General features: G+C 38.8%; 1 protein-coding gene across 8 annotated transcripts in view; it reads left to right on the forward strand.

The window, feature by feature from the left end:
* ANGEL2 (angel homolog 2) overlaps window positions 1-24685 on the forward strand; it is a 35943-nt gene extending 11258 nt beyond the window's left edge. The window contains exons 2-10 of one of the 8 annotated variants that reach the window (XM_047840903.1): window positions 4684-4882; window positions 7317-7642; window positions 12214-12470; window positions 13652-13721; window positions 14839-15260; window positions 16282-16408; window positions 16814-16871; window positions 19549-19712; window positions 21575-24685. In XM_047840903.1, the coding sequence (XP_047696859.1) occupies window positions 4824-4882; window positions 7317-7642; window positions 12214-12470; window positions 13652-13721; window positions 14839-15260; window positions 16282-16408; window positions 16814-16871; window positions 19549-19712; window positions 21575-21726 (1635 nt within the window). In that variant the 5' untranslated portion in view covers window positions 4684-4823 and the 3' untranslated portion in view covers window positions 21727-24685. The other 7 variants (XM_047840907.1, XM_047840904.1, XM_047840906.1 and 4 more) reach the window with 7 other exon arrangements.

Here is a 24685-nt window from a genome sequence, read left to right on the forward strand (position 1 = left end):
AACACAAGCAGGGGAGGGGCAGAGAAAGAGGGAGACACAGAATCCGAAGCAGGCTCCGGGCTCTGAGCTGTCAGCACAGAGCCTGACATGGGGCTCGAATTCATGAGTTGTGAGATCATAACCTGAGCTGAAGTGGGACGCTTAACCAACTGATCCACCCAGGCGGCTCTTGTAACACTTGACTTCTTAAGCTGGGTGTAGGGATAAATGAATAAACGAATGAGTGAATGAATTTTAACCGCAAATGTCATCGGAGTATACCTGATAAAGAGGTATAACTAAAATAGTACCTGGAAAGATTATTTAAATTGGAACTTAACAAACTACAAATGTTATGCATTTGTTATGGTATCAACTTATTTTCTTTCCCCTAGCTTTATTGAGGTATGATTGGCAACTAAAAACTATATATTAAGGTATGCAACATGATGTTTTAATATATGTATACATTTTTAAATGATTATCACAATCAAGCTTAACATACCCATCACTTCACCTACTCACCTAGTTACTATTTGTGTGCGTGTGTGTGTGTGTGTGTGTGTGTGTGTGTGTGTGTGTGTTGAGGACATTTAAGATCTACTCTCTTAGCAAATTTCAAATATACAATACATTATTATTAACTATACTCACCATGCTATACAGTAGGTCTCAGAACTTCATCTTATAACTGCAAGTTTGTAACCTTTGACGAATATGGTATTACCTTCTGATTCTTTCTGTCCTCTAGAAACTAGCGAAGGCCTTCTCCAGTTGTGTCAATGTAAAACGTTTCTGTTTCAGTTTGTTTTGGACTTTTCTTCTTTCTCCTGGCTCTGCCTTGTTTGCTGATCCAATCTGGACATCCCAGTCCAGAGGCTGAAATGGTCACTTCCCTGCTTAAGGATTGGAAAAACAATTTTCAAATAATTCTAAGTCTCTCTGCTATTGTTCAAAATTTGTATTCTGAGTATTATTTTCTCTTAGGCCACATTTCCATAGCTCTAGCCATGTCTATTTCTAGTTGTACAGTACTTAATTCCTTCATGAGCTTCGCTGAACCTCTGTTACACCCTGAAAAGTGCCTCCACTAGTGACTTACTCCTCAGGAGAAGAGACACTCTCTGACTTCATGCCATTACATCTCTCCATCTCATCTCTCTTCATAATCAGCCTTGGCAGTTTCAGTGAAAGAGAGCAGTCTTACCTGCTTTATAGTTTGGGCAGGAAGAACATTCATGGACCAAGAGTAAACACAGAAACACAAAAACTCATCAGTCTAGGAATTCTTGAGAGTCCCCATACCACAGAAATGTGGGATTTCAAGCACTTCCACTTTCTTTTAAACATCAGTCCCTCTGGGAGAGGTTTATTAACTCACACTTTTGCCATATTTGCTACTCACACCCCAGTCCAGTCAATTCAAGTTCCTGAGGTCTTAAGGAGTCCCCTAGTAGCTGACGAGTATCTGTATGCTTGTCCAAACAACTTGGTTTCCTTTTAGTAGAGACCTTGGACCCTGAAGTTTTCTTGACCACCCTTCTTCACTGCCTCAATCCATGACTATCTGTGCAATTATGATGGGATGGTATTTTGAAACATCAATCAATGTCTCTACCCATTTCTAGTTAACATTAAACTACTTCAAGAAAGAAATCACCTGCTCACTAGAGATTGACCTTAATTATGTAAACTTTGATTCTTACAACATTTCTTATTAGTTTCTATAATAATATATTTTTCTTTTAAGTATATCACATTTAAAGTGTCTTTATCTTTTTTTTCAAGTAATTTTAGGAATTAAACTTATAGAAGTGCTAAGGTACCTGGCTGGCTCAGTCAGTGTAGCATATGACTCTTGATCTCTGGGTTGTGGGTTCAAGCCCCACACAGGGTGCAACGATTACTTAAAAATAAAATGTTTGAAAAATATTTATACAAGTGCTAATTTATCTCTATAAACCAATTAGAGCGCAGCTCCTTTAGTAAAATAAACTTCATAATTTCACTTATTAATATCTTCCAGATGTAGGACATCTCACATTCATATAATGAGAGGTAAAGCCCTTCGTAAATAACAGACACATAGACACACAGGCAAATAGAGAACCTATGGCTTTGAGTCTACAATTTCAGCCACGTGTCAAGAGTCAACACAGAAGCACAAAATCTCTCTAGTCGAGATGCCAAAGAGTTGTTTTTCCCAGTGGGCACAGAATTCTTGAGCTCAAAATAGACAGACAAATGAACAAGAATAACAAGCCAGATTCTCTGCTGTCTTTCACTCCATACAAAAAAGATCTCTGTAAGCCATTAATCCTTTTACAGAGATCACCAAGTGGCCAGACCACACTACCAAATTGCCAATCACTGCTGCCACAGGAGAGGCATAATTTATTGACCATATACAAACCAAAACACAAAACCAGTGGAGAAGAAAATTAAAATTAGGAAAACAGAAATTGAAGAAAATTCTGGTGTGCTTCAGATCCACCTCTGAAAGCAGGAAAAGAAATACCTACACTTGGCAATCCATGAGCTAGAGCTCCCTGGTCATAAGTTGGTCTGGTTCTGTCCAACGAATACACTGGGCATCTTGGTGGGAACTGCAAAACTGTTAAAGGATAACTCTAAAAGAAATAATTTAAAAAGTAGTTATACAAAAGGATCTTATTTAACTCTTTTATTAACCTTCTCTGATAGATGTTACAATTTGTTCCAGGAGAATCCAAACAGCACACACTTTACAGATGAGGAATATTGACCTTGCAAATGAATGCAAAACTGGCTTTTCTGCAGAGAAGGAGAGTTCTCTCTCCATTGGATAGAACTCAACTCACATGTTCACAGATAATAATCATTTGTATTACCATCTGTTCTCTACAAGTTAACTTTAATCACTACAGAATTCTAAAATAGTCTGATTCAAGATAAAGGTGAGTATCTTTCAGGATCAGACAATCCTCCAAACTCCAGCATTCCATTGAAAGGACATCCATTAATCTTTTTTGCTTATTTCAAAGTGTTACATTTCTCCTTAACACATTACAAACCAGAGGACATAGGATGTACTAGAGGGAGAAGTTTCTGCTCATTCACAGATCTGTTCTACTTCTGGCCCTGTGTTTATCATTCATTCAAAAATATCTACAATCTACTGTGTACTTAGCACAGCACTAGGTGGGGTAAATTTTGAAAATAATGGGTCATGGTCCTTGCTCACAAGGAACTTACAATCTCATTATGGAAATAAGACATACAAAAAAGTAGCCAATAAATATAATAAACTGCAAAAATTTTAGTACAACCAGAAAAGAGGGCAATATAAAATAGAAATACATCTGACCATCATTATTGATGCACTATGTATTTGTGAATTTGCCTACCTACTAAAATTTATCTGTAACTCCAAAACCAATACTTCCAAGTGCTTTTGCATTCATTCATGGACACATGCAGAGTGGTGAAAATTTTTGTTGTTGCATACTCCCAGCTGAGCTTGAAGGAAGCAAAGCTTGCCTTCCTGTTTCAGCCCTCACATTATAAACAATTGTCCTCTTCACATCTATTTAGTACTATGTTTTCCACATTTTTGTGCTTTTGTTGGTGATTTTGCTGTTTAAAATGGTCCCCAAGGGTAGTGCTGAAGCGCTGTCCTAAGTGCTTAGGATGCTAGGCACAATTCTGTGATGTGCTTATGGAGAAAATATGTTAGCTAAGCTTCACTCAGGCTCGGCCACGAATTCAAAGTTAAGGAGTCAAAAATATATACTAAATGAAGTGTCTTTAAGCAGAAACACATATAAACCAAGGTTATGTATCAATTAGGTGGCTAAAATGCGACCAGAGGCTCAGGGGAACCTAGCCCTGTATCCCCACTAGAAGCAATTGTTCGGTATTCACTATTACGGCGTTGGCAGTAACTTTATAGAACATTAACAATCACAAATGATGGCAATCAACTATACTTATACTGAGGAAAAATGTTTTTCAAGTACATCCGATTTCCTTATTAACATACAAGAGAACAACAACAAAAAAGCCTTCCCAAGAATTTACTCCACTCACTGCTCTCCCAAAGAGCCTACAATTGCAGTAACCTTCCCCCCCTCCCCACTTTATTCTTCCTTCTTCCTCAGTTTCCTTCTCCCTCTCCCCCACTTTATTCTTCCTTCCTCAGTTTCCCTTTCCCTCTCCTTCTCCCCCTCTCCCTTTCAGAAGGGTCTCCACTTAAAGAATGTTTCCCAATAATCTAGAGTCCTATACTAATATTGAGAGACACGACACACACACACACACACACACACACACACACACACACACACACACTTAAAAGTGAGCCCTGAGGATGCGTTCCAAAATTAACTGCAAAAACCCTTGGTATCACAGTTCTACGGGTACACTGTTCCCCACCTGGGGCGTCCGCCTTTTGAATCTCCCAAGGACATCATAAAAATACGCTAAAACACGTTTTTTTCTTCTTAGCTCTCACAAAGTCACCACCTCCTACCCTCCCGTAGGCCTACACAGAGCTGTTCGGCTCTTAGTTTAGCTCTTGTTTCTTTAAGACAGAAGTCGGGTGTTTGCCCTATTCCGAAATGGCCGCCCATGCTTCCCCCGCTCTGCGCATGCTACTTGAACGCAATTCGGAGTTGTAATTCGCAGACTTTCGCGGCGCAAGATGGGGACTTGGCGGCCGGCGAGCCCGAACCTCCCAGCATGCCTTGCAGCCCGGCCGGGAGTCCCGACGTCTAGTGATGGGGAGCCCCTGGTGCTTTCGGCCGCCGCATCGGGTGTAGAGGTCGAGCCCCGAGCCTGGGAATTGGACGACCGCAGAGGAGAAAATGGAAGCGTGGCGCTGTGTGAGGAGGGGCTACGGCCGCTGTGTGGTGGGAAGAGGCCGGTCAGTAGGGCTGGGTGGCAGGAGGGAGGAGGGAGGGGCGGGGGCGGGCGGCCCGGGTAAACCCGGGGCGGGGCGGGCTGGGGGAGGAAGGAGGAGGAAGAGGGTCCGGGCGGCGGTGCCGCCGGGACGAGCCTCCGGAGACCCCGAGGGATAGGTAAACCCGGCGCGGAGCCGGCGGGACGCTTGGCCGACGCGGGCCGGGCCGGGCCCGAGGCGGGCCCGGGGCGATCGATCGCCCGCAGGGCTAGTGCCTTCCTGACCTGGCTGGGCCTTGGAGCCCCGGCCCACTTTCCCCCAGCCCTGCCCCCGAGCCAGCCTGAACCCCCGCCCCGGTCCCCGGCCTCCTCCCAGGCCTCAGCACCCGCCGGGAGCTGAGCGTCCGCGGGGAAGCCGCCGGTCCGCAGTAGGTCCCGGGGCGGCCTGACCCCGAGAGGCGCGCGCATCGTACGCACGCCCGAGGGTTTGCTGTTTGCGATGTTAGTGTCTCTCTCAAGCTTGAGTCATTTGTGTACCAGCCTTTACGATTATTACCGAATTCTCGTTCTACACTTGTGTTTACTGCATTTTTCTTGAAATTGACTCATTTTTTTGAAAAAGCACTTAAGTAGTGCTGCCTATATTAGCATCGCCCCAAGCAGTACCCGTGAAATCTTGGGTTTGATGTACTGATCATGGGTTTTTTTCCTAATAAATACTTAGATGTGAAAAATCGAAAAGTTTAATTGTGTACCGTATGAAACGGACTGGTATACCGCACCTGGGAAACAGCACTGTATTAATTATTATATATTATGGGGATCCGGTTTTAATCTCCTGTAGTCCGGGCTTGATGACAATTCAGTTCAACAGTGTTTTCCTGAGTACCAGCTGTGTGCCAGGCACTGTGCTAGGCACTTGGGAAGAGGCCAGTATTAAAATGAGTAAGAAAGCTCTGGCCTTGAAGGAGCTTATCATCTTAAGAGCAGAAGACGTCTCTATAAGTAACTACAAATACAAAGAATAAGTTTTGCAGCCACGAGTATTATATGGCAACATGGTAGCTTATTAGCATGGACCAAGCACCCAAATCTCTACGGCTTTCAGAGTTGTCACAAAGCAGAGTAGCATGCCCATGTCATGCCTTTAAAGATTTACAATTAAGTTGAATTTAGAGAACAATTGGAGAATGCAAAAGTTTATAATAAATTATATAGAACAGCAAAAGTATATGATAAAAATTTTAAATGCCTTTAAATTAACATATAAAAGTTTAAAAAACAGTAAATACTATTTAAACTAAGTTTCTTTGGTGGTAGAAGTGAACATTATTAACACTGTCTTGGAAGTGTACCTTTAATGAATTCTAGGGAAGGATAGAAGTCCTCTGAATCCAAAATTTTTGCCAGAATAGTATCATAAGAAGATGGTGCTTGAGTTGTATTGTTTCTTAAGAGTGCCTGAGAACAAATTATTCAAGTTAATGATAACACTACTTTGGCGATGTTTTGGATGATCAGTATATTGGTTGGAATGTTGGTGAATTATTAATGAGTAAGCTCTATCCCATTTCATTTCCCTCAAGGAGAAGCATGCCATGAAAAAAAAAAAAGATGGAAAAATAAATTATCCACCTGCTGATTAGCAAGAGAGGTAGTTTGGTGAAGTTGCGATAGGTTTTTGTTTTCTTAGCTATACAAATGTTTGGAAAATGTAATCTTGGTTAAAAACAACTGTTCAGAAGCCTGTTTTTACTACAAACCCAAGTTGGAGGAGAGATTGGCTTTAATTGTAGTCAGCTCATGTATTCCATAGTGATTTAACTCTTATGTTTGCTGTGGATTGTATTTATCCAGAGTTTATTAGATACTAGAAGTCTACTCTGAAAACCAGTTTGATGGTTAATCTCTCAGTTGAACTGAGGACTTTCTGAAGTGTATGTGGTGTTTTGGGAGCCTGGTGGAGTCTATGTTAAGTATTTAGAATACCATTCATAGGTGTTGGAGGACAGCTTTGAGGTATTGCTACTAATAATTAAATCATGGCTGCTTTTGCCTGTCCTTCATAGATCTTGAAGATTTTTTTTTCAGATTCATATATATATGAATTATATATATACATATAATTATATTATATAATATATATACATATATATATACATTTTTAGAGAGAGACAGCACATGAGCAGGGGAGAGGGGCAGAGGGAGAGAGAGAGGGAGAGAGAGAATCTTAAGCAGGCTCCATGCTCAGCTCAGAGTTCTACAAGGGGCTCGATCCCACCAACATGAGATCATGACCTGAGCCAAAATCAAGAGACAGACGCTTAACCAACTCAGCCACCCTAGAAGCCAAAGTTTAAATATCAGGCATTATCTTGCCTTGAGGAGACAGATTTGGATTTAATGTGCTATAGCTGAACAAAAAGTGGTACCTCAAGGAGTGTATTTATTTCTTTTAGATACCCCATGTTTCCCCATCACCAGAAGAGTCTGGGCAGAGATTGGACTACACCGTGGGAGAATCTGCAAAGGTGTTGCTGGAACAGACATATTTCTAGTTGTATGAGGTGGCCTGGACATTATTCTCGTGCTCCTTACCCATACTTCAGTAGTAGGCATTTTTCACTACATTGGAGACCACCTTGTTTGTTTGAGTCTAGAACTCCGTTTCAGTACTGGAACTGGAGACCTGACAGCCTGAGCCACAGCTCTTTGATTCATCTCTCTAGTTACATCATGAACTCTGAGGGAGATGAGCCTTCATCAAAACGAAGAAAACACCAAGGTAAAGGTGACGTTTATCTTGGTGGAGAAATAGATGTAAGCCATAGAAGGAAACTTTCCTATCTGATAATCCTTAAAACCTCCTCCGGGTTTTGGAGGGGTTTAGTATTTGTTTTCAACCCATAGTTTTCTATTAGGAAAAAGGAAATTCTTTTTTTAAATGACGTCTTGATTTATATCTATTTTTATCTTTTGTGTATTTCTGACAGTAAAAAAGCAGGAAACTATATATAAAGAGAGAGGGAGAGAGACAGAGAGAGGGGGAGAATGAGGTTGGGAAAGAATGTAGGACTAGATTAAAACATTAATTTTAAGAATAATTATCAAATCCATTGATTTAAAAACAGGTCCTTAGACTTTCTAGAAATTGGTATATGTTCTTGGGAGTCCACAGATCTATAAAAAAATTAAATTTCAGGTTTTTATTATTTGCTTATTTACTTTAAAGATTTTATTTTTAAGTAATCTCCACACCCAACATGGGACTCGACCTCACAACCCTGAGATCAAGAGTCACACGTTCCACTGACTGACCCAGCCAGGTGCCCCTCATGTTTTTATTTTTAATGCTAACTTTTTAATGTAAGACCAAAGGATATTCTTAAAGACACACAATCATTAATTGAAAGATATTTTCTTACAGAGTAAGATTTTAGCTTACTCAATGTATTTATTGTACCGAGGTTTATACATATAACCTGGAGTCTGTGGGATGTCTTATCTTTTAATAAGGGAACCACATCTTTTTCAGCTTTGAGAATGAGTTTTTTCTAAATATGTTCATTATTTCTAGATTTGTCAGATTGTTTACAATTCACTAGACTCGCTCTGTGCTGCCAGCCCTGCCTCCTCCCCCAAAGTATGTATGAATTATCTAAGTGGAACTTGGAGTTGTCTTTCTTACTGGGCTATGTTTTCGGTGAAGATAATTCCTCTGGAGATATTTGAAAATAGACCGTATAAGTGTTTCTGTGTAGAGAGCTGACATAAGTTTGTCAAAGGAAGACGTACAGAGTTAGTCTCACTTGGAAGTCAGAGCTCGAAGGTTAGCTAGATGATTAATTAGTGCTCTTTTAAATAGAAATTCTACTACACATTTGAGTAGAAATTGTAAGCACCGAAAGTGAAAATCTATTTGTATAATATTTAACCACAGCATGTGTTCATAAACCAATATTCTTTTGAATGAACGAAAGATGTATTGTAGAGACATTAAAATTAGGTTCCTAAGAACAGTCAATCCATAACCTGTAAATCTAGGGCTGTATGATGACATGAGATGGCTTTTCATTCATGTATTCGTTGTTGATCAGGTCAGCACACTGCTCTCTTGCTTAGCCTTTGTAAATCTGGTGTGCTCCCAGGTGGAGTTGTGGCTTACTGACATAAGCATGGGCTCAGGAACCACTCCCTGCTCTCATTCTGTCCCACCACTAATTGTGTCAACTTGGACAGGTTATGGAGCCTCTCTGCTCCTTGGTTTGCAAGTGTAAAATAATGCCTACTTTGAAAGCCTGTTAAGGATGAAATGAGACATATCAAAGTGCCTAATACACTGTTGGCTTCATAGTAGGTACTCAGAAAATCGTGGTGGTGGTGTTTTCCCTTTAATGAATTGGGGATGACATTTACATACTGATAAACTTTGATTGCGACCTGACTCTTTATATGTCCATTCTTCCTAGGTATTGTGAATAAGGAAAATGCTCTTCGTTAAGCCATATTTGTGACTTCCGATAATTCACTAATACTTTTCAATCAAGAGAACAGCCTTCTAACTTGCCTATCACTTTAAAGTGGTATTTGAAGGAATTGTGTGACACAATTATGACTTTTTAATTAGGCGCCCTAAAAACCTGATCAGGCCTATTGCTTACTTTCTTTGATTCATCTGTCTTCTCTGCTGTGATCACCTTGTTCCTCCTGACATGGAAGGTATATAAGCTTTTGTAGTGTGACTGTATGTTGTGAAGTAGATGAAGGCCAAAGACTGTCCTCTCTCAGTCGTCTTCCGATTGTCTTCCATGGAACCCTAGCTCTCAAACACATTTCTGTCTGTTTATTAAAAGCAAATGTGGTCAGGAGAAAATATGTATTTACCCCATCAGCCAGCCCCAGTCTATTAGGGATTGATGGTCATGACACGAAAAGTAATGCCAAAGAGTTATACAAGCTTGAGAAGGTTGAAAGCCACTCTTTAATTAGATAATCTGATGGTTTCAGTTACTTCAGAAATGGAACTGCAAGAAGAGTTGGCTTACAAACACTTGCCAGGACTATACAATTCTCAGTGCATTTCTGTGCCCTTACATATACATATTTTATAGGAAAATATGAACACCTTTTTTAGACCTTCATTTTTCGTATCTTAATATGATGGTGACTCCAGGGTAGGGCTGTAACTTTGTGATGATGGCTTGCATTTTGTTTGCATGACTGGAACCCTTTGCATCTCGTATACATACAAAGACTATGATTTGTGGCTAAAAGCCATCAATAGACAGTCCCCAATTTATGAATGAATTGTGTTCTAGATAATTAGTTCTTGAGAATCAGTTGTGGATCATCAGTTTCCGTTTTCCCCATACAAATTATGTTACAAATCTCAGGGTAGTTCTGTGGAGTCAGTACAATTAGGTGTAGTTCTAGGCCTTTGCAGGTAGGATTCTCTTTATTCAGTGAAGGATAGGGAAGAATATGGTTTCCATCCCTTTCCTGGGTATAGGACAAGCTGTAGGCTAAGTTCTGTAATCCTTGAAGACTTTTGTTGAGTTTGGTTTTCTTTCCTTCCACCTTTTTTTTTCTTTACCCTTCTCAGGCGCTTAGTACCTTCATGGTATCGTATGTCTCCCAGCACCACGTTCCACCCAGACCTCACTATTCATAAAAATTATCTTCCTCTTCGAGCCTCTGGTCAAAATCTCTATTCCCTCCATGCAGCAGACATTAAACATGTTTACCAGAGGATATTTAAAAATTTTTTACTTTATTGGCATTTCTACAGAGTTTATTGATACTTTGATTGTAAATATATCATCATTGTAGACAATTTAGAAAAATCATCCACAGTCCTTCCACTCAGAAATAACTGCTCTTAAAAATACTGGTGTGTTTCCTTTTGGTCTTTTTTTCCCCTATGTATAGAATATTTTTCCTCAATTTAATTTTTAATTAGTGGAATCCTAGGTATTGTAATCCAGTGAAGCAAAAACCTTCATGTAGGAGAAGGAAGATGTTCTAGGACTGAGGTTTTTCATGTAATTTTAATCATGCTTGAAAGTCCATCTCCAAACCTGTTTTCCCAAGTTCTTCCCTTTGTTTTCCCCTTCTGTTGAGCTCATGGAATCTCTAAAACTTCCACATTTTTCTTCATGGTTTCCATGGCAGTAAGAGTATCCTCCTTAATGGCAGGGTGAGAGAGACAAGGTCAAAGGGGTGTATGTACATTTGCGTGTGTGTGCAGGTCATTTCTAAGTCGAGGACTACCTATAGTTGAAAAATCTCGTGCTGTCTGATTCTCCTCTCGTATTGTGTCTTTGCAGAATGTAAACTATCACAATTCCTGGTCGCTCACTGCATGCTGGGCTCTTCAGCCAGCCCTTACCATTTACTAGCATTCTGCACCTGTGTTCTCTCTAACTTTTGCTTTGGTGTGCATTAAAAAGAATTCTTGTGTTCATTTCGTTTGCATCATTCCACTAAATACTGCTTCCACATGTTGGCATCATACACCCTTCATTCATGTCTAAACCAGAATTCTGAGATGAGTTCTTGCTAGAACTTAATCATTTGATGATCTTATCTTACTCGTAGGAAATAAAATATAGTGCAAAATCATCTTATTGAACAGTCAACTGTGACATTCAAATACAGTTGACCTTTGAACAATACACAAACTGCGTAGGCCCACTTACACGTGTGCCTTTCTGATAAGTATGACACAGCACTGTAAATGTATTTTCTCTTCTTTATGATTTTCTTAATAACGATTTCTTTTCTCTAGCTTACTTGATTGTAAGAATACAGTATATAATACATATAACATACAAATTATGTGCTAATCTACTGTTTATGTTACCAGTAAGACTTCCAGTCAACGGTAAGCTATTACTAGTTAAGTTTTGGGGGAGTCAGAAGTTTTATGCAGATGCTTTTGAGGTGCTTTTGACCCCCCTCCCCCCGCATTGTTCAAGGGTCAACTGTATACTGTTACGGTTATGAAGTTGCTGAGCTTATCTGGCAGAGCCACTTGTTAACCATAAGTAAGTGAGAAACCAGGACCCCTATTCAGTCTTAGCTTTATTAACACACTCTCAAGTCTCCAAAATGACTTGCCAGATCCTTTTAAACTTGTTTTGTACCTGTTGGTCAGTCATTATATCATTTTACTGCCTTTGTAATCAATTTGATGACAACTTCCAGTTACTTAGTGCTATGTTGCCATTTCCTAGGGGAAAACGTTCTGTTCATTGCCTGTAGGAGTTTTTAAAAGGCAAGAAAAAACTGACATAAGGAAAATTGATGGTTTGTTTTTCATTAACTCTTTATATGTTGTTCAATATGTTTTAACAGGCACAATACAACGGCATTGGGAATATATATGTAACCATAATAAAGACAAGACGAAGATCCTAGGAGACAAAAATGTTGACCCCAAATGTGAAGACAGCGATAACAAGTTTGACTTCTCAGTGATGTCCTATAATATACTTTCACAAGATTTATTGGAAGACAATTCACACCTCTATAGACACTGCCGGCAGCCAGTTTTACACTGGAGTTTTAGGTTTCCCAATATTTTGAAAGAAATTAAACACTTTGATGCAGATGTAAGTGCAGAATATCATCAAAATTCTTCACATAAAAGTTCACTTGTGTACTGAATGGTTTTATCCCTTTCGTTTGTGGTATGAGAAGGTTTTAAATACAGTGATGGGACAGTTTTTAACAACGTAACATGACTTCCAAAGAGTCATTTGCTAATGGTTGTTGGTATAAATAATCACTAAAATTTCAAAAAAGATCCAAAAAGTTCTACTTATCCGTCAGTTTTGAGACAGGGACTGGCAGTATATGAAGTATTTTTTTTTTTTTTTTTAATTTTTTTTTTTTTTTCAACGTTTATTCATTTTTGGGACAGAGAGAGACAGAGCATGAACGGGGGCGGGGCAGAGAGAGAGGGAGACACAGAATCGGAAACAGGCTCCAGGCTCTGAGCCATCAGCCCAGAGCCTGACGCGGGGCTCGAACTCACGGACCACGAGATCGTGACCTGGCTGAAGTCGGACGCTTAACCGACTGTGCCACCCAGGCGCCCCTGAAGTATTTATTTAGTAACGGTTTCCTTTGACTTGAAATGTAAATCATTCTTGTAAAAATCTAGATGATGGCATTCAAAGAAATGACCTCCGGAAAGTACTAAAAGGACATAGTACTGAGGAACGCTTTAATTCAAGAAGGACTTAGTACATTGGGGCGCCTGGGTGTCGCAGTCGGTTAAGCATCCGACTTCAGCCAGGTCACGATCTCGCGGTCCGTGAGTTCGAGCCCCGCGTCAGGCTCTGGGCTGATGGCTCAGAGCCTGGAGCCTGTTTCCGATTCTGTGTCTCCCTCTCTCTCTGCCCCTCCCCCGTTCATGCTCTGTCTCTCTCTGTCCCAAAAATAAATAAACGTTGAAAAAAAAAATTAAAAAAAAAAAAAAGGACTTAGTACAAAGGAACATTTTAATTCAAGAAAAAGACTCCAACATGTAAATTAAAAAGATTTCTTTTGGGAAATACAAGTTTCAGATAGTAAGAGAGAGAGCTTCGTGTATTTAAAGGCCAGGGTTTGGGGGACTGATCAAAGTTGGAAACGTTAATTTGATAGTTAAAAAGAAGAAAAGGATTATGTCTTTTATTTCAAGTTTCATTAGGTTTTTAGAATTTTAAAAGCCTGTTTTTAAAGATGAAAGCACCAGAAAGTTCATATTTGGGCTCTGTTTTAATTCACACCATGTTTTTCTTCCAAGGTACTTTGTTTGCAAGAAGTTCAAGAAGATCATTATGGAGCAGAAATCAGACCCAGTTTGGAATCTTTGGGTACAATGTAACTTTTATTTTAGCCAGATTTATTTTGGAAGATTTGCGTGCTGTGAAAGCATAACTTGCTAACAAAGATGTGTGGTATATTGGGCAAAAAAAATCTTAATTTTGAAAAAACTTAATATCCATTTCAAAAAGTCAGGAAGAGATTGAGGTATTTCAAGTGGAAACTTTTGTGTTCATATAGCATTTTAATTGAAACAGAAAAGCATGTGAAAATCTCTTATTAGCTTCCTTTCCAGTAGTTGCTGTACGCACAGCTAGACCTCTCAGATTCTAAGTTCTGTATCAGATCATTCTGTCTGGTTAGCTAATGGGTAGAAGCTAAAAACCTACTTGATAAGTGAACACTTCTAGAAACAGTGCATCTGTTTGAGAAATGCTGCCTACTTTGCATTCCTTCCTCGGCAAATATTTTTTGAATGCCTACTATATCCTACGCACTGTGGTGGTACAGCAGTGAGCAAATAGATAAAAAGGCTCTGTCCTTGTGGAGCCTACATTCTGGTGGAGGAAGGCTGACAACAAGTCAAATAAATACTTAAATAGCACACTAGGTAATGATAATTTTGGAGAAAAGCAGGAAAGTAGAATGGGTCAGGTTTCACTCTTAAACAATGATCAGAGAAGGTAGGTAACACTCGCGCAAAGACTTGAAGGAGGTGAAGGAACAAGCCACGCCTATAGCATTCCAGACAGCGGAAATAGCAAAGCAAAGACCCTGACGTAGGAGTGCTTCAAGGCAGGTGAGGAGGCAGGTGCGTGTTGAGTGGAACAGGGGAGGAGTTATAGGCAAAAAGGTCAGAGATGTGCCATAGCAGGGGGTGGGGATGGTGGTGGTAGATTATCGTAAGCCCTTATATAGTCACAAGTTTTACTAGGATGGAAATGACAGCGTGATGATGCACATTAACATATTGGAGACTAAAGTCTGCAAGTAAAGAGACCCATTCCTAGGACCTAGACCCAGTCCCAAACTGAACATCCTACATTGTTAATGTTTTGCAGGATACACTTTGATAAACGTTGTTCAAAGATGTCAGGAGAGCTGTGTTTTGCCATATGTATGTTTATAGTGGTAGTCCCTTGTGTTAAATTTATGCCTTTCTTACAGGTTATCACTGTGAATACAAGATGCGGACAGGAAGGAAACCCGACGGCTGTGCCATTTGCTTCAAACATTCCAAGTTTTCACTCTTATCAGTGAACCCAGTGGAATTCTACCGCCGTGATGTCCCTCTGTTGGACAGAGACAACGTTGGATTAGTGTTACTCCTGCAGCCCAAACTTCCACGTGCTGCCTCTCCTGTGATCTGTGTAGCTAACACACATCTCTTGTATAATCCAAGGCGAGGGGATATTAAGCTGACCCAACTGGCGATGCTTCTGGCAGAGATTTCCAGTGTTGCCCATCAGAAAGACGGCAGCTTCTGCCCTATCGTGATGTGCGGTGACTTTAATTCTGTTCCCGGTTCTCCACTCTATAGTTTTATAAAGGAAGGAAAATTGAATTATGAAGGACTCGCCATCGGAAAGGTAAGTGCTTGCTTCATGGTTAGTAGGAGATGGACGTAGTCTCTGTTCCTATAGCGTGAGGATCGTTGTCATACGGCTGTTGAAAACCTCGGATGACCCAGTACCCTCACCTCACCAAGCTATGATGATTTTCCCAACTACTAATGAGTAATTGTGTTCACTTGGTTGAATTTCAGCTTTCCCACCTATCTGTGGCAACATTCTGCTTGGAGGAATTGGCAGGCAGCAAAATATCCTAAATGGGGGAGAAGAAGAAAAAATAAAAGCATTGACAGACAGTACTTCGTAAAGGGGCGCTTGGCCGGCTCAGTCAGTAGAACATGTGACTCTGGATCTCAGAGTCATGAGTTCAAGCCACGTTGCGTGCGGAGCATACTGAAAGACTAAAACTTTTAAAAAAATACTTCATAAATAAGGAACTATTCATAAGGGGGTAGAACAGAATTTTGAATGCTGGATGTGGACAGTGTAGTTGGCAAAACAGCAATTTAATATTTCTTTAGTATGCACATCTTCCTTTTCATAATGGTAAATATTTTAATTCCTTAGCTGCCTATATCCCATGTTTATCCCATGTTTTTTTCTTCATTGTGCTCTCTGTTGCTTCAGATCATTTATTTCATCTTCAGGATTTTAACCAAAATTAACTCTCCACCGCTGAGTTTTCAGTGATGGTTTAAAATTTTGTGAGAGTTGATCTCTCTAAGTATTTTACATAATAGGAGCTCTGTTGCAGGGAGCAAAAAGGGGGGTGCAGCATTAGTCTAAAGCTATAGATCATGTAGATGTCCAAATTAGAATAACGTGTGGGAAAAGATTGCCATTTTTATGTAAACAGTAACTTTTTTCTGAACTATATTTGAGTAAGATTTTGTAAAGCACAAATAATCACTTTCTATGATAAAGAAAGGGTAATATTTACCATTCTTGGATTTCCTCTTCTTATTTAAGACATAAACTTTTCAATACATAAACTACTTAAAATCTATTCACTTAAGATACCTGTTGAAATTTTGTTTAGGTATCTGGCCAGGAACAGTCTTCACGGGGACAAAGAATTTTATCTATTCCAATTTGGCCCCCAAACCTAGGTATCTCACAGAACTGTGTGTATGAGGTACAGCAGTTACCAAAAGTAGAAAAGACAGGTAAGTGTTTGCAGTATATTTTGCCAGTCTCCTTGATAGTAGTGTTCCCTTTGAAGACCTAAAACTAAATTTTTCAAGGGATGCCATCTCAGGGATGAATATTCATATATAAAAACATAATGCTTACTTGTTCAATTCTTTGTTAAAGCACTCTAAATTTACCATTTTTAAGTTGGCCTTCCAGAATTATCTGCATGAATTACTTGCATGTTGTTTTGGAAATCAGTTTTGCTAATTATGGAGACCATCAAAACATACAGATTCCCAGATGAAACATTTAACTAGGCATCCTGTCTAAACTAGATATATCTTAAATATTGTTCCTAGCGTAAGAGGACTATTCTGTGGCAAACTAGAACAAAAGAGTATATTGATAGTTTAATATATTTCTCTTTGTTCTTACAGATGGTGATCTGACACAAACAGAGCTGGACAAAACAGAGGTCCTAGTGACAGCTGAAAAGTGAGTTCTGAAAAGCCAACAATAGACATTTACTAACTTTAGTTGGGTAAAAAAATCATTTCTCAAAAATCTCTTTGGATAAAAAATGAAAATTATGTTATTCCATGCTGATGAAGAAAACTGGCTCTTGAGTCAAATAGACCTGCGTTCCAGTCCTAACTTTGCTACATTTTAGCTGTGTAATTTTGAGCAAGAAAATTAAGATCTCTGCGATTCAGTTTCCTTACCTATAATTTGGGTAGTTGTGAGGATAGCGTGAGATAAAGCATGGAAAGCTTGATGTTTGACTCTTACGAGGGGCTTAAGGCAGTGTTATTTAAAGCAAAGAGCCTGTCCCTGCACCTGGGCCAGCTAGTACTCAGAAATTGATCGCTATTACGTGCTTTAACAAAGGTCAAGATCACAGGAAAATACCATGCTTAGCCTCCTTTGACTTACTGGATCTTAACAGTTTGTAGGGGAATGGACCCCAAAAAAGGATATACCAGCATAAATAATTATATTTAAATTTTATAAATACTTTATAAAGACGTTCACATCTCTTAAACTACAGGAAAGGGTTGTCAAAGGTGGAGGGGTGAAGATGCCTGGATTACCGGTTATCAAAGATGCATGAATATTTGGGGCTATGGTTGAGAAACAGACGAATATTAATACAACAGGATGGAGATCTGATCTTATCTCTTTGGGAGATTCTTGAAATGTCTTGATTTTATATCGTAGCCCTTTTATTCGTATTTTAATGTTTGTTTTAACATTTATATTTAGGGACCAAATTAGAATCACCTCTTACTCATTTTGTCTGCTTTCTTCTCAGTCTTAACTATATTTTGTATGCCTTGTTTTGACAAAATATTCTCTCATATGTAAGAACCTAGTAAGATAGGAAGTAATAGTTTTTGAAATTTTAAAAAAGAATATTTAAAAATTCCTGATTAAACCTTTCAAATATAGTAAAAACTTCCCTGAGTAAGATTAATAAAAAGGCTAATCTGACTAACAAATATTTGGTTTTGAGTAATTCTAAAATGTTTTTATAACAAAATGGGGTATAAGAAAAGATACTTTTAAGTATCTGTATATAAATATAGTGTGCTTATATGCAGAGCTTATATCTATAAACCAAAAACTTGATAGAGAACAGTTTGCAGGAGGCATATTTTACATTTAATAGTGTTGTAAATATAAGTCCTTAGACATAAAATGTTGCTAAAAACTTGAAAGTAAGGGCATTTTGAAACAGTTACCTTTGTTCTTTGACATTGAGCTTTTTTCTTTCTTTTAATGTTAATCTTTGAGAGAGACAGAGCCCGAGCAAGGGAAGGGCAGAGAGAGAGGGAGACACAGAATCCGAAGCAGGCTCCAGGCTCTGAGCTGTCAGCACAGAGCCCAACACAGGGCTTGAACTCAGGAACTGTGAAATCATGACCTGAGCTGAAGTTGGATGCTTAACCAGCTGAGCCACCCAGGCACCCCTGACATTGAGCTTTTTAGAAAGCAGGGCAGCATCTTTATATGTGTATCTTAAGCACCTAAGATAGTGCTTAGAACTTAGTAGATACTTGTTAAATTTTTGTTGAATTTTAGAAAGTTAAAAAAAATTTTTCCATGATATAAAAGACCTTTAATCTTCAAGATATGTTTATAGGAAATGATTTTTAAACCCTTTATTTAGTATATCACATGTATGTATAGCATGGGATAAATATAAACCATTACAGAACCTGTTTTAAGATGCAGTACAAAATTATCTGATCTATCACAGCAAGAATAATCATAGAAAAATATGGCCCTCTGACAATGAAAGTCTGGCGGACTCTACATAACATTCATAAAGGCTACTTTTTCTTAAAAACACAACAGGAGCGCCTGGGTGGCTTAGTTGGTTGAGCATCCAACTCTTGATTGTCATCTCAGGTAATGATCTCAGGGTCACGGGATCGAGCCGTGCATCAGCTCCGCACTGAGCATGGATCCTGCTTAAGATTGTCTCTCTCTCCCTCTCTCCCTTCCCGCCCCCCAGCCTCTCTCCTGTCTCTCCCCCTCCTCCTTCTTCCTCTGTACCTTTCCCCCATTTGTGTGCTGTCATTAAATTAAATTAAATTTATAACAACAAATAACTTATAAATTGTTTTAGAATACGTATTAGTAAGTGGGGGCTCTCAAATATGTTACAATTAATAATAAATCACGTTAGTATGTTAATTATTGAGCTTTTTCCCTCTGTGTGTCACAGCCTTGTTAATGGGTTTTGGATATCCCTACATGAATAAATGAATGTCAGATTGTGATATTGTCTCTTTTAAAAAGCTTGTCTGAATGCCTGGTTTTGTCTGGATATTAAGTGAGAAAGTGCTTTAAAAAGGAGGAATTCTAGGGGTGCCTGGGTGGCTCAGTCATTTGAGCCTCCGACATCAGCTCAGGTTATGATCTTGTGGTCTGTGGATTCAAGTCCCACATCAGGCTCTGTGCTGACAGCTCAGAGCCTGGAGCCTGCTTCAGATTCTGTGTCTCCTTTCTCTGTCTCTCTGTCTCTGTCTCTCTGCCCTTCCCTCATTCACCCTCTGTCTCTCAAAAATAAATAAACATTAAAAATAATAATAAAAATAAATAAATAGGAGGAGTTCTAAAAATCAAAAACTTGATGGATGCTAAACACTTTTTCTTTTCATTTTAGATTATCTTCAAATTTACACCACCATTTCAGCTTGTCGTCTGTTTATTCACATTATTTTCCTGACACTGGAATTCCAGAAGTGACCACTTGTCATTCCCGAAGTGCCATAACTGTGGATTATATTTTCTATTCTGCCGAAAAGGAAGACGTTGCTGGGCAGCCAGGTAAAGAATGCGTGTGATCTTACATTGTGCCTGAGAATACAGTAACTAAAACCTCAGGGCTGAGGCTGAGAGGGTCAGCTAAACATCTGGTGAAGTTCTAGACTTAAAAGTTTAAAATATTTTGAAATTGGTAATATATTTGAGTTTACCAGCTAATCCCCTGCAAAACACAGAGGCAGTGATGCACCTCAAAGCAAGTTATTGCCTACGATGTCTGTCCTTAGTGCCTCCTCCCAGTTCCAGTCAGCTTCTTGGTTTTCATTTTATTGGTTTTACTTGCCATAAGTGTACTGTTTTTCTTGTGACAGCAACATCAGATAGTTTTGTAGTTAAGTTTTACTGAGACATGCTGCCTTCATTGGAGGACCTTGCCTATACTGCCAGCAATAGATAGTGTTGTCCTGTAGACCCTGGAATACTGGATCTTTCCAGATCGATAAGTCCATCATGTGAATATGTGGTTTCAAAAAGCGAAGGTGATAAAACACTTTTCCTTGTATGATTCAGTGAAAGTAAGGTTTTAAATATTAACCAAATGATTTGATGTGGAGAAGAAAATGCAGTTCAAAATGACTGGCAGTCAAAAAAATACCATTCAGAAAACTTCGAAAGTCCAAAATGTGGGCAGATGTTTTGTCTTTACTGATTCCACCCCCCCCCCGTTTTTTTTTGTTTTTTTTTTTACTGCTTTCCTTTTTTCCTTTTTTCTCCTATTTGTGTTTTCCTTCCTACTGAGGATAACTATTAGTAATACTCAGGACTTGGTTTACCCTGCCCACTAGAGCGAGTCTAGGAAATAGTCTTCCTGCTTTGAATTTGTTGTAGGGGTAGTTGTCATGCTGTAAGTGTTCACTAGGTGGCGGGAGTGTGCCATGGACCAGCATCTCCAATGATCCTGTTAGAATACGTCCTCTTTCTCTACTGTGGGCACTGACTCTGTGGGACCAAAGTATACTAATTTTTCTTTAATGTTTATTTTTGAGAGAGAGAGAGCATGAGCAGGGAGGGGCAGAGAAAGAATCCCAAGCAGGCTCTGTGCTGCCAGCTGTCAATGCCACCCAACTGGCTGAGCCACCCAGGTGTCCCCAAGGTTTACTAATTTATTCTTTCTCCAGTCACCTTATAAAATTCCTACTCCACCATGGCTGGATCTTTCTGCTTTATACAACTACAGAATAGTTGATGAATGAATTTATGTAGTTGTCAATCCCAAATTACTTCTAACATTATCTTTACACTGATAACTTTTTATAAAGATTACTTGCAGGGGTATCTGGCTGGCTTGGTTGGCAGAGCTTAATCGCAGGGTCGTGAGTTCAAGCCCCATGTTGGGTATAGACATTACTAAAGAAAACAAACAGAAAAAGAAGATTGTTTGTAGAACTGAAAACAAAAAACTCTGAACTAGAAAAAAACAAACATCTGAAACTGCTGTGTGTTTGAGAATTATAATTAGGTTATAACTCAATATGAAATTTAATCATGCGGTGCTGGATGGCTCAGTCAGTTAAAGCATCTGACTCTTGATTTTGGCTCAGGTCATGATCCCAGGGTTGTGGGATCAAGCCTCGCATCGGGCTTTGCACTGACAGCACTGGGCCTGCTTGAGGTTCTCTCTCTCCCTCTTCCTGCCCCTCCTCTACTCACACGTGCACTCCCTCTCTCTCTCCCTATCAAAATGAATAAACTTCAAAAAATTAAATGAAATTTAGTCATATTCTAAGAACTGTTTCCTGTTAGACTTCTAGAGGGATCTGAAGTTCCTGATCATCATTTTTAAAAAAAATAAAGACTTGTGTGATTCATTTACAGCGACCTGTTGACACAGTCATGCTAAATATTAATGTGTTTCTTTAATGTAGGAGCTGAAGTTGCTCTGGTTGGTGGCTTGAAACTTCTGGCCAGACTATCACTCCTTACAGAACAAGACTTGTGGACTGTTAATGGACTTCCAAATGAAAATAACTCTTCGGATCATCTGCCTTTATTGGCTAAGTTCAGACTTGAGCTGTGACTCTTCTTTGATGACACATATACTTTTGTGTCCGATTTGTATTCTTTTTCACAAAGTGTAAAATAGCTCTTGAGAGTTTGCATGTTTATTTTTGCGCTGTGGAGTTTCGGAAGAGGTTCTGTTCAAGGCTTCAAACAGATGTCGGAAGAAACAAGTTTACAACAATTTTCTTTGTAATAATGAAAAAGTATTTTCCTGACCAGTGAGTTCTAAATGCTCCCTCCTTGTTGTAAAAGAGTTGTAAATATTTTTTATCCTAAATCCCAGTAAAATTGACAGTGATTTTTAAATATAGCGCATCCTCTAGTGTTAGTAAAGAATTTCAGTTGATGTTTTTGGCAAGCTTTACAGTGGATCCAAAGTATCTCTGAGTTCTTGCAAACCACAACTCATTTCCCTTCCAGAAGGCTTGATTTCATTGTGCGGACCATCTGTTTGTCAAGTCCTAATTCATCTCAGAAATCACTGGGTCGTTCACAAGTGTCCAACCAACCATTTTAGTTTGGTTTTGAGGGGGCGTAATGATGCTTTCTAAAATTGTACAAATTGCTTAATCCGGCTTATTACTATCCTGAGCCATGTAATGTGTCTACATTTTGTTGGGAAATGTAGGAGGAGAGGAGTTTTACACATGCCCTCTCTTTTCCATCCTGTGGGACAGACCATTCCAGCATGCCGGAAAGAGGCAGAGACTGGGTTTTAACGCTTTCATTTCCCTAGCAATTTTTTTTTTCCTTTTTTCTATTCCATTTCGGGAAGACATCCCTAGGATGGGGGACAGACTTTATTTTTCTGAACCAGTTCTATAGAAATTTATTTTATTAGGAAGCTTGTCTTTAGAACAAAATGTCAGCTAGAAGATTATTTTGGTTTTGCCTCAGATACTTAGGAAGCCCGCAAAACTAGTGGGGAGATACCAACTTGGAGACCTAATACTCGCAAGTAGTAATTTAAGCTTAGTCGTTTTGTTTCTAAGATGTTAGCTACTTTGTTTTCTTTTATCATGAGGCCGCAGTGTGCATGGTGCTGACATTTTTTTTGTAAAGTGGTTAAGAGCAGGTCTAATTAGTCCCACAGCTGGCACTATGTGAATGTTTGAATCAAAAATTTTAAAACCGAAAAAGTGAAAATGTCCCCTTTTTTGAGGCATTAGGATCAAAGAGTTACGTGCGTTTTTACTAAGTAGTAATTTTATATTTGAATTACACCGGATTATAAAAGTTTCTACAATGGGCATTCTTCATAGAATGACTCCTGTGAAATTAGAAAGCAGTAGTTCCTCCAAGTCCTGGACTTCAAAGGTTTTTGTACGAAAGTATATTGACTACAGTTATTTTTTAAGAAAATAAATCAGATGACTACCTGAACAAAGCATGTGGGTTATAAGGATTTGCCTAGTAAAAATTGTAATAAGCAATTATTTTTAAATGTTTCATTTCTCACTTTTTTGGGTTTTTACTTACAGTATTACCTGTAGTTCTAAGATTTTTCACATTTTCTAGTAACAGTTTGCAGAATATTCAGTGTTCTAATTAGCAGATATTGTTGCCGTCAAATAATAATAGTGTAATTAATCCCTTTTAATATTGGGGAAAGAAAAAAGAAAATTCATTAAGTACTGCTTTGTGTTACGTGAGTTTATTAACAAATAATTTTATGTATAGGTCATTGTTGGCAAACTAACATCCCTGAAAACCTCTGTGAAAACTTAATGTTTTATATCCTGATTAATATATTGACTTTAGGCCCTTTTCATGTGCTTCACTTTGTAGAGTTAATCCATAAAAATGCTTTCTACTTTAACCTATAAAGTGTAGTAGTGTTTTGTGAACTGGAGGCCAAAGCGTCCATGTAATAACCTTCCCACAGGTTTTTAAAGCTCCACTAAAATTAATTATCTACTTGTCTTTACTTTTTACGGTCAGAAGAATCGGAAACTCTGTTGGAGCCTTGTACTTACCCGCCAAAAGCATTTAAACCCGGTTCATTGCGGAAGCCAGATCCCCCCCAGTCTGAAGTGCTGTACTATCCAAGTTTTAAAATGGAAAGAGATGCTGTTGAGTAATGAATTTTGGTTTTACTATACCTTTTGATATCAACATACTATGCATGTTTGAAATCTTGTCTTTTTTTCTTTTTCTTTTTTTTTTTTTTTTTGGAATTTAGCAGCTGTCTGCTTTTAACCCTTTGGTTTCCTAAAAACCCAAGTTAGAGATCCAGAGAGTTCAAGGGGTTGAACGAACAGAGAAGTCAAGTCATTTGCACTGTGTCCCTGTGAATCACCTAATAAATTACTACACTAGTGCATCTATGGCTGAAGGTTTTGTGGCAGGTGTGCTAAGCTGCATATGCTGGGCTGTTGCCCTTTCTAAACTATTTCATTACCCTGAGCCTGTATTACTTAGGGTGATGCTGAGATGTAAGTGAATTAAGATGTGGCAAAACAGAATAGTGTTTAATAAAGAGTCTGAAAATTGTGGAAGAAGACAGGGATGAGAGAGTGATAAACACGTTTGCCAGGACAAGTATGTAGTCAAAGGACAAGAAAAAAAATAAATCACACCATCTTACATTCTTGGAAGAAGAACAATCCTTCAGTTTCCAGGATGGTTTTATTAAAGTCCCATGCTGTGTATAAACATACAAGTGATGAGAAAAACGTTAACTTGAAACATGCACTTATCTGGCATTCTCTAAAATACCATTATACAAGTTTTCCTTTACTTAGAAAAATACCCACTAAAACAATCACAGTTTTCCTTAAAGATTTAAAAAAAATGTATTGGCCAGAACAAAGTCCAGGAGAATAAACAAGATTCTGAATTGTGTGTCAAAAAAACTGTACAAGGTTGTACATAAAACTATAGCTTACAAAAGCCTCGGGTATAGTAAGAATACAGAATTAAGATTTCCAAAGTTCTATTTACCAATATCTATTAATAAAATCCTTATGAAATAA

The sequence above is a fragment of the Prionailurus viverrinus genome, chromosome F1, assembly GCF_022837055.1.
Source record: "Prionailurus viverrinus isolate Anna chromosome F1, UM_Priviv_1.0, whole genome shotgun sequence".
Lineage (NCBI taxonomy): Eukaryota > Metazoa > Chordata > Mammalia > Carnivora > Felidae > Prionailurus > Prionailurus viverrinus.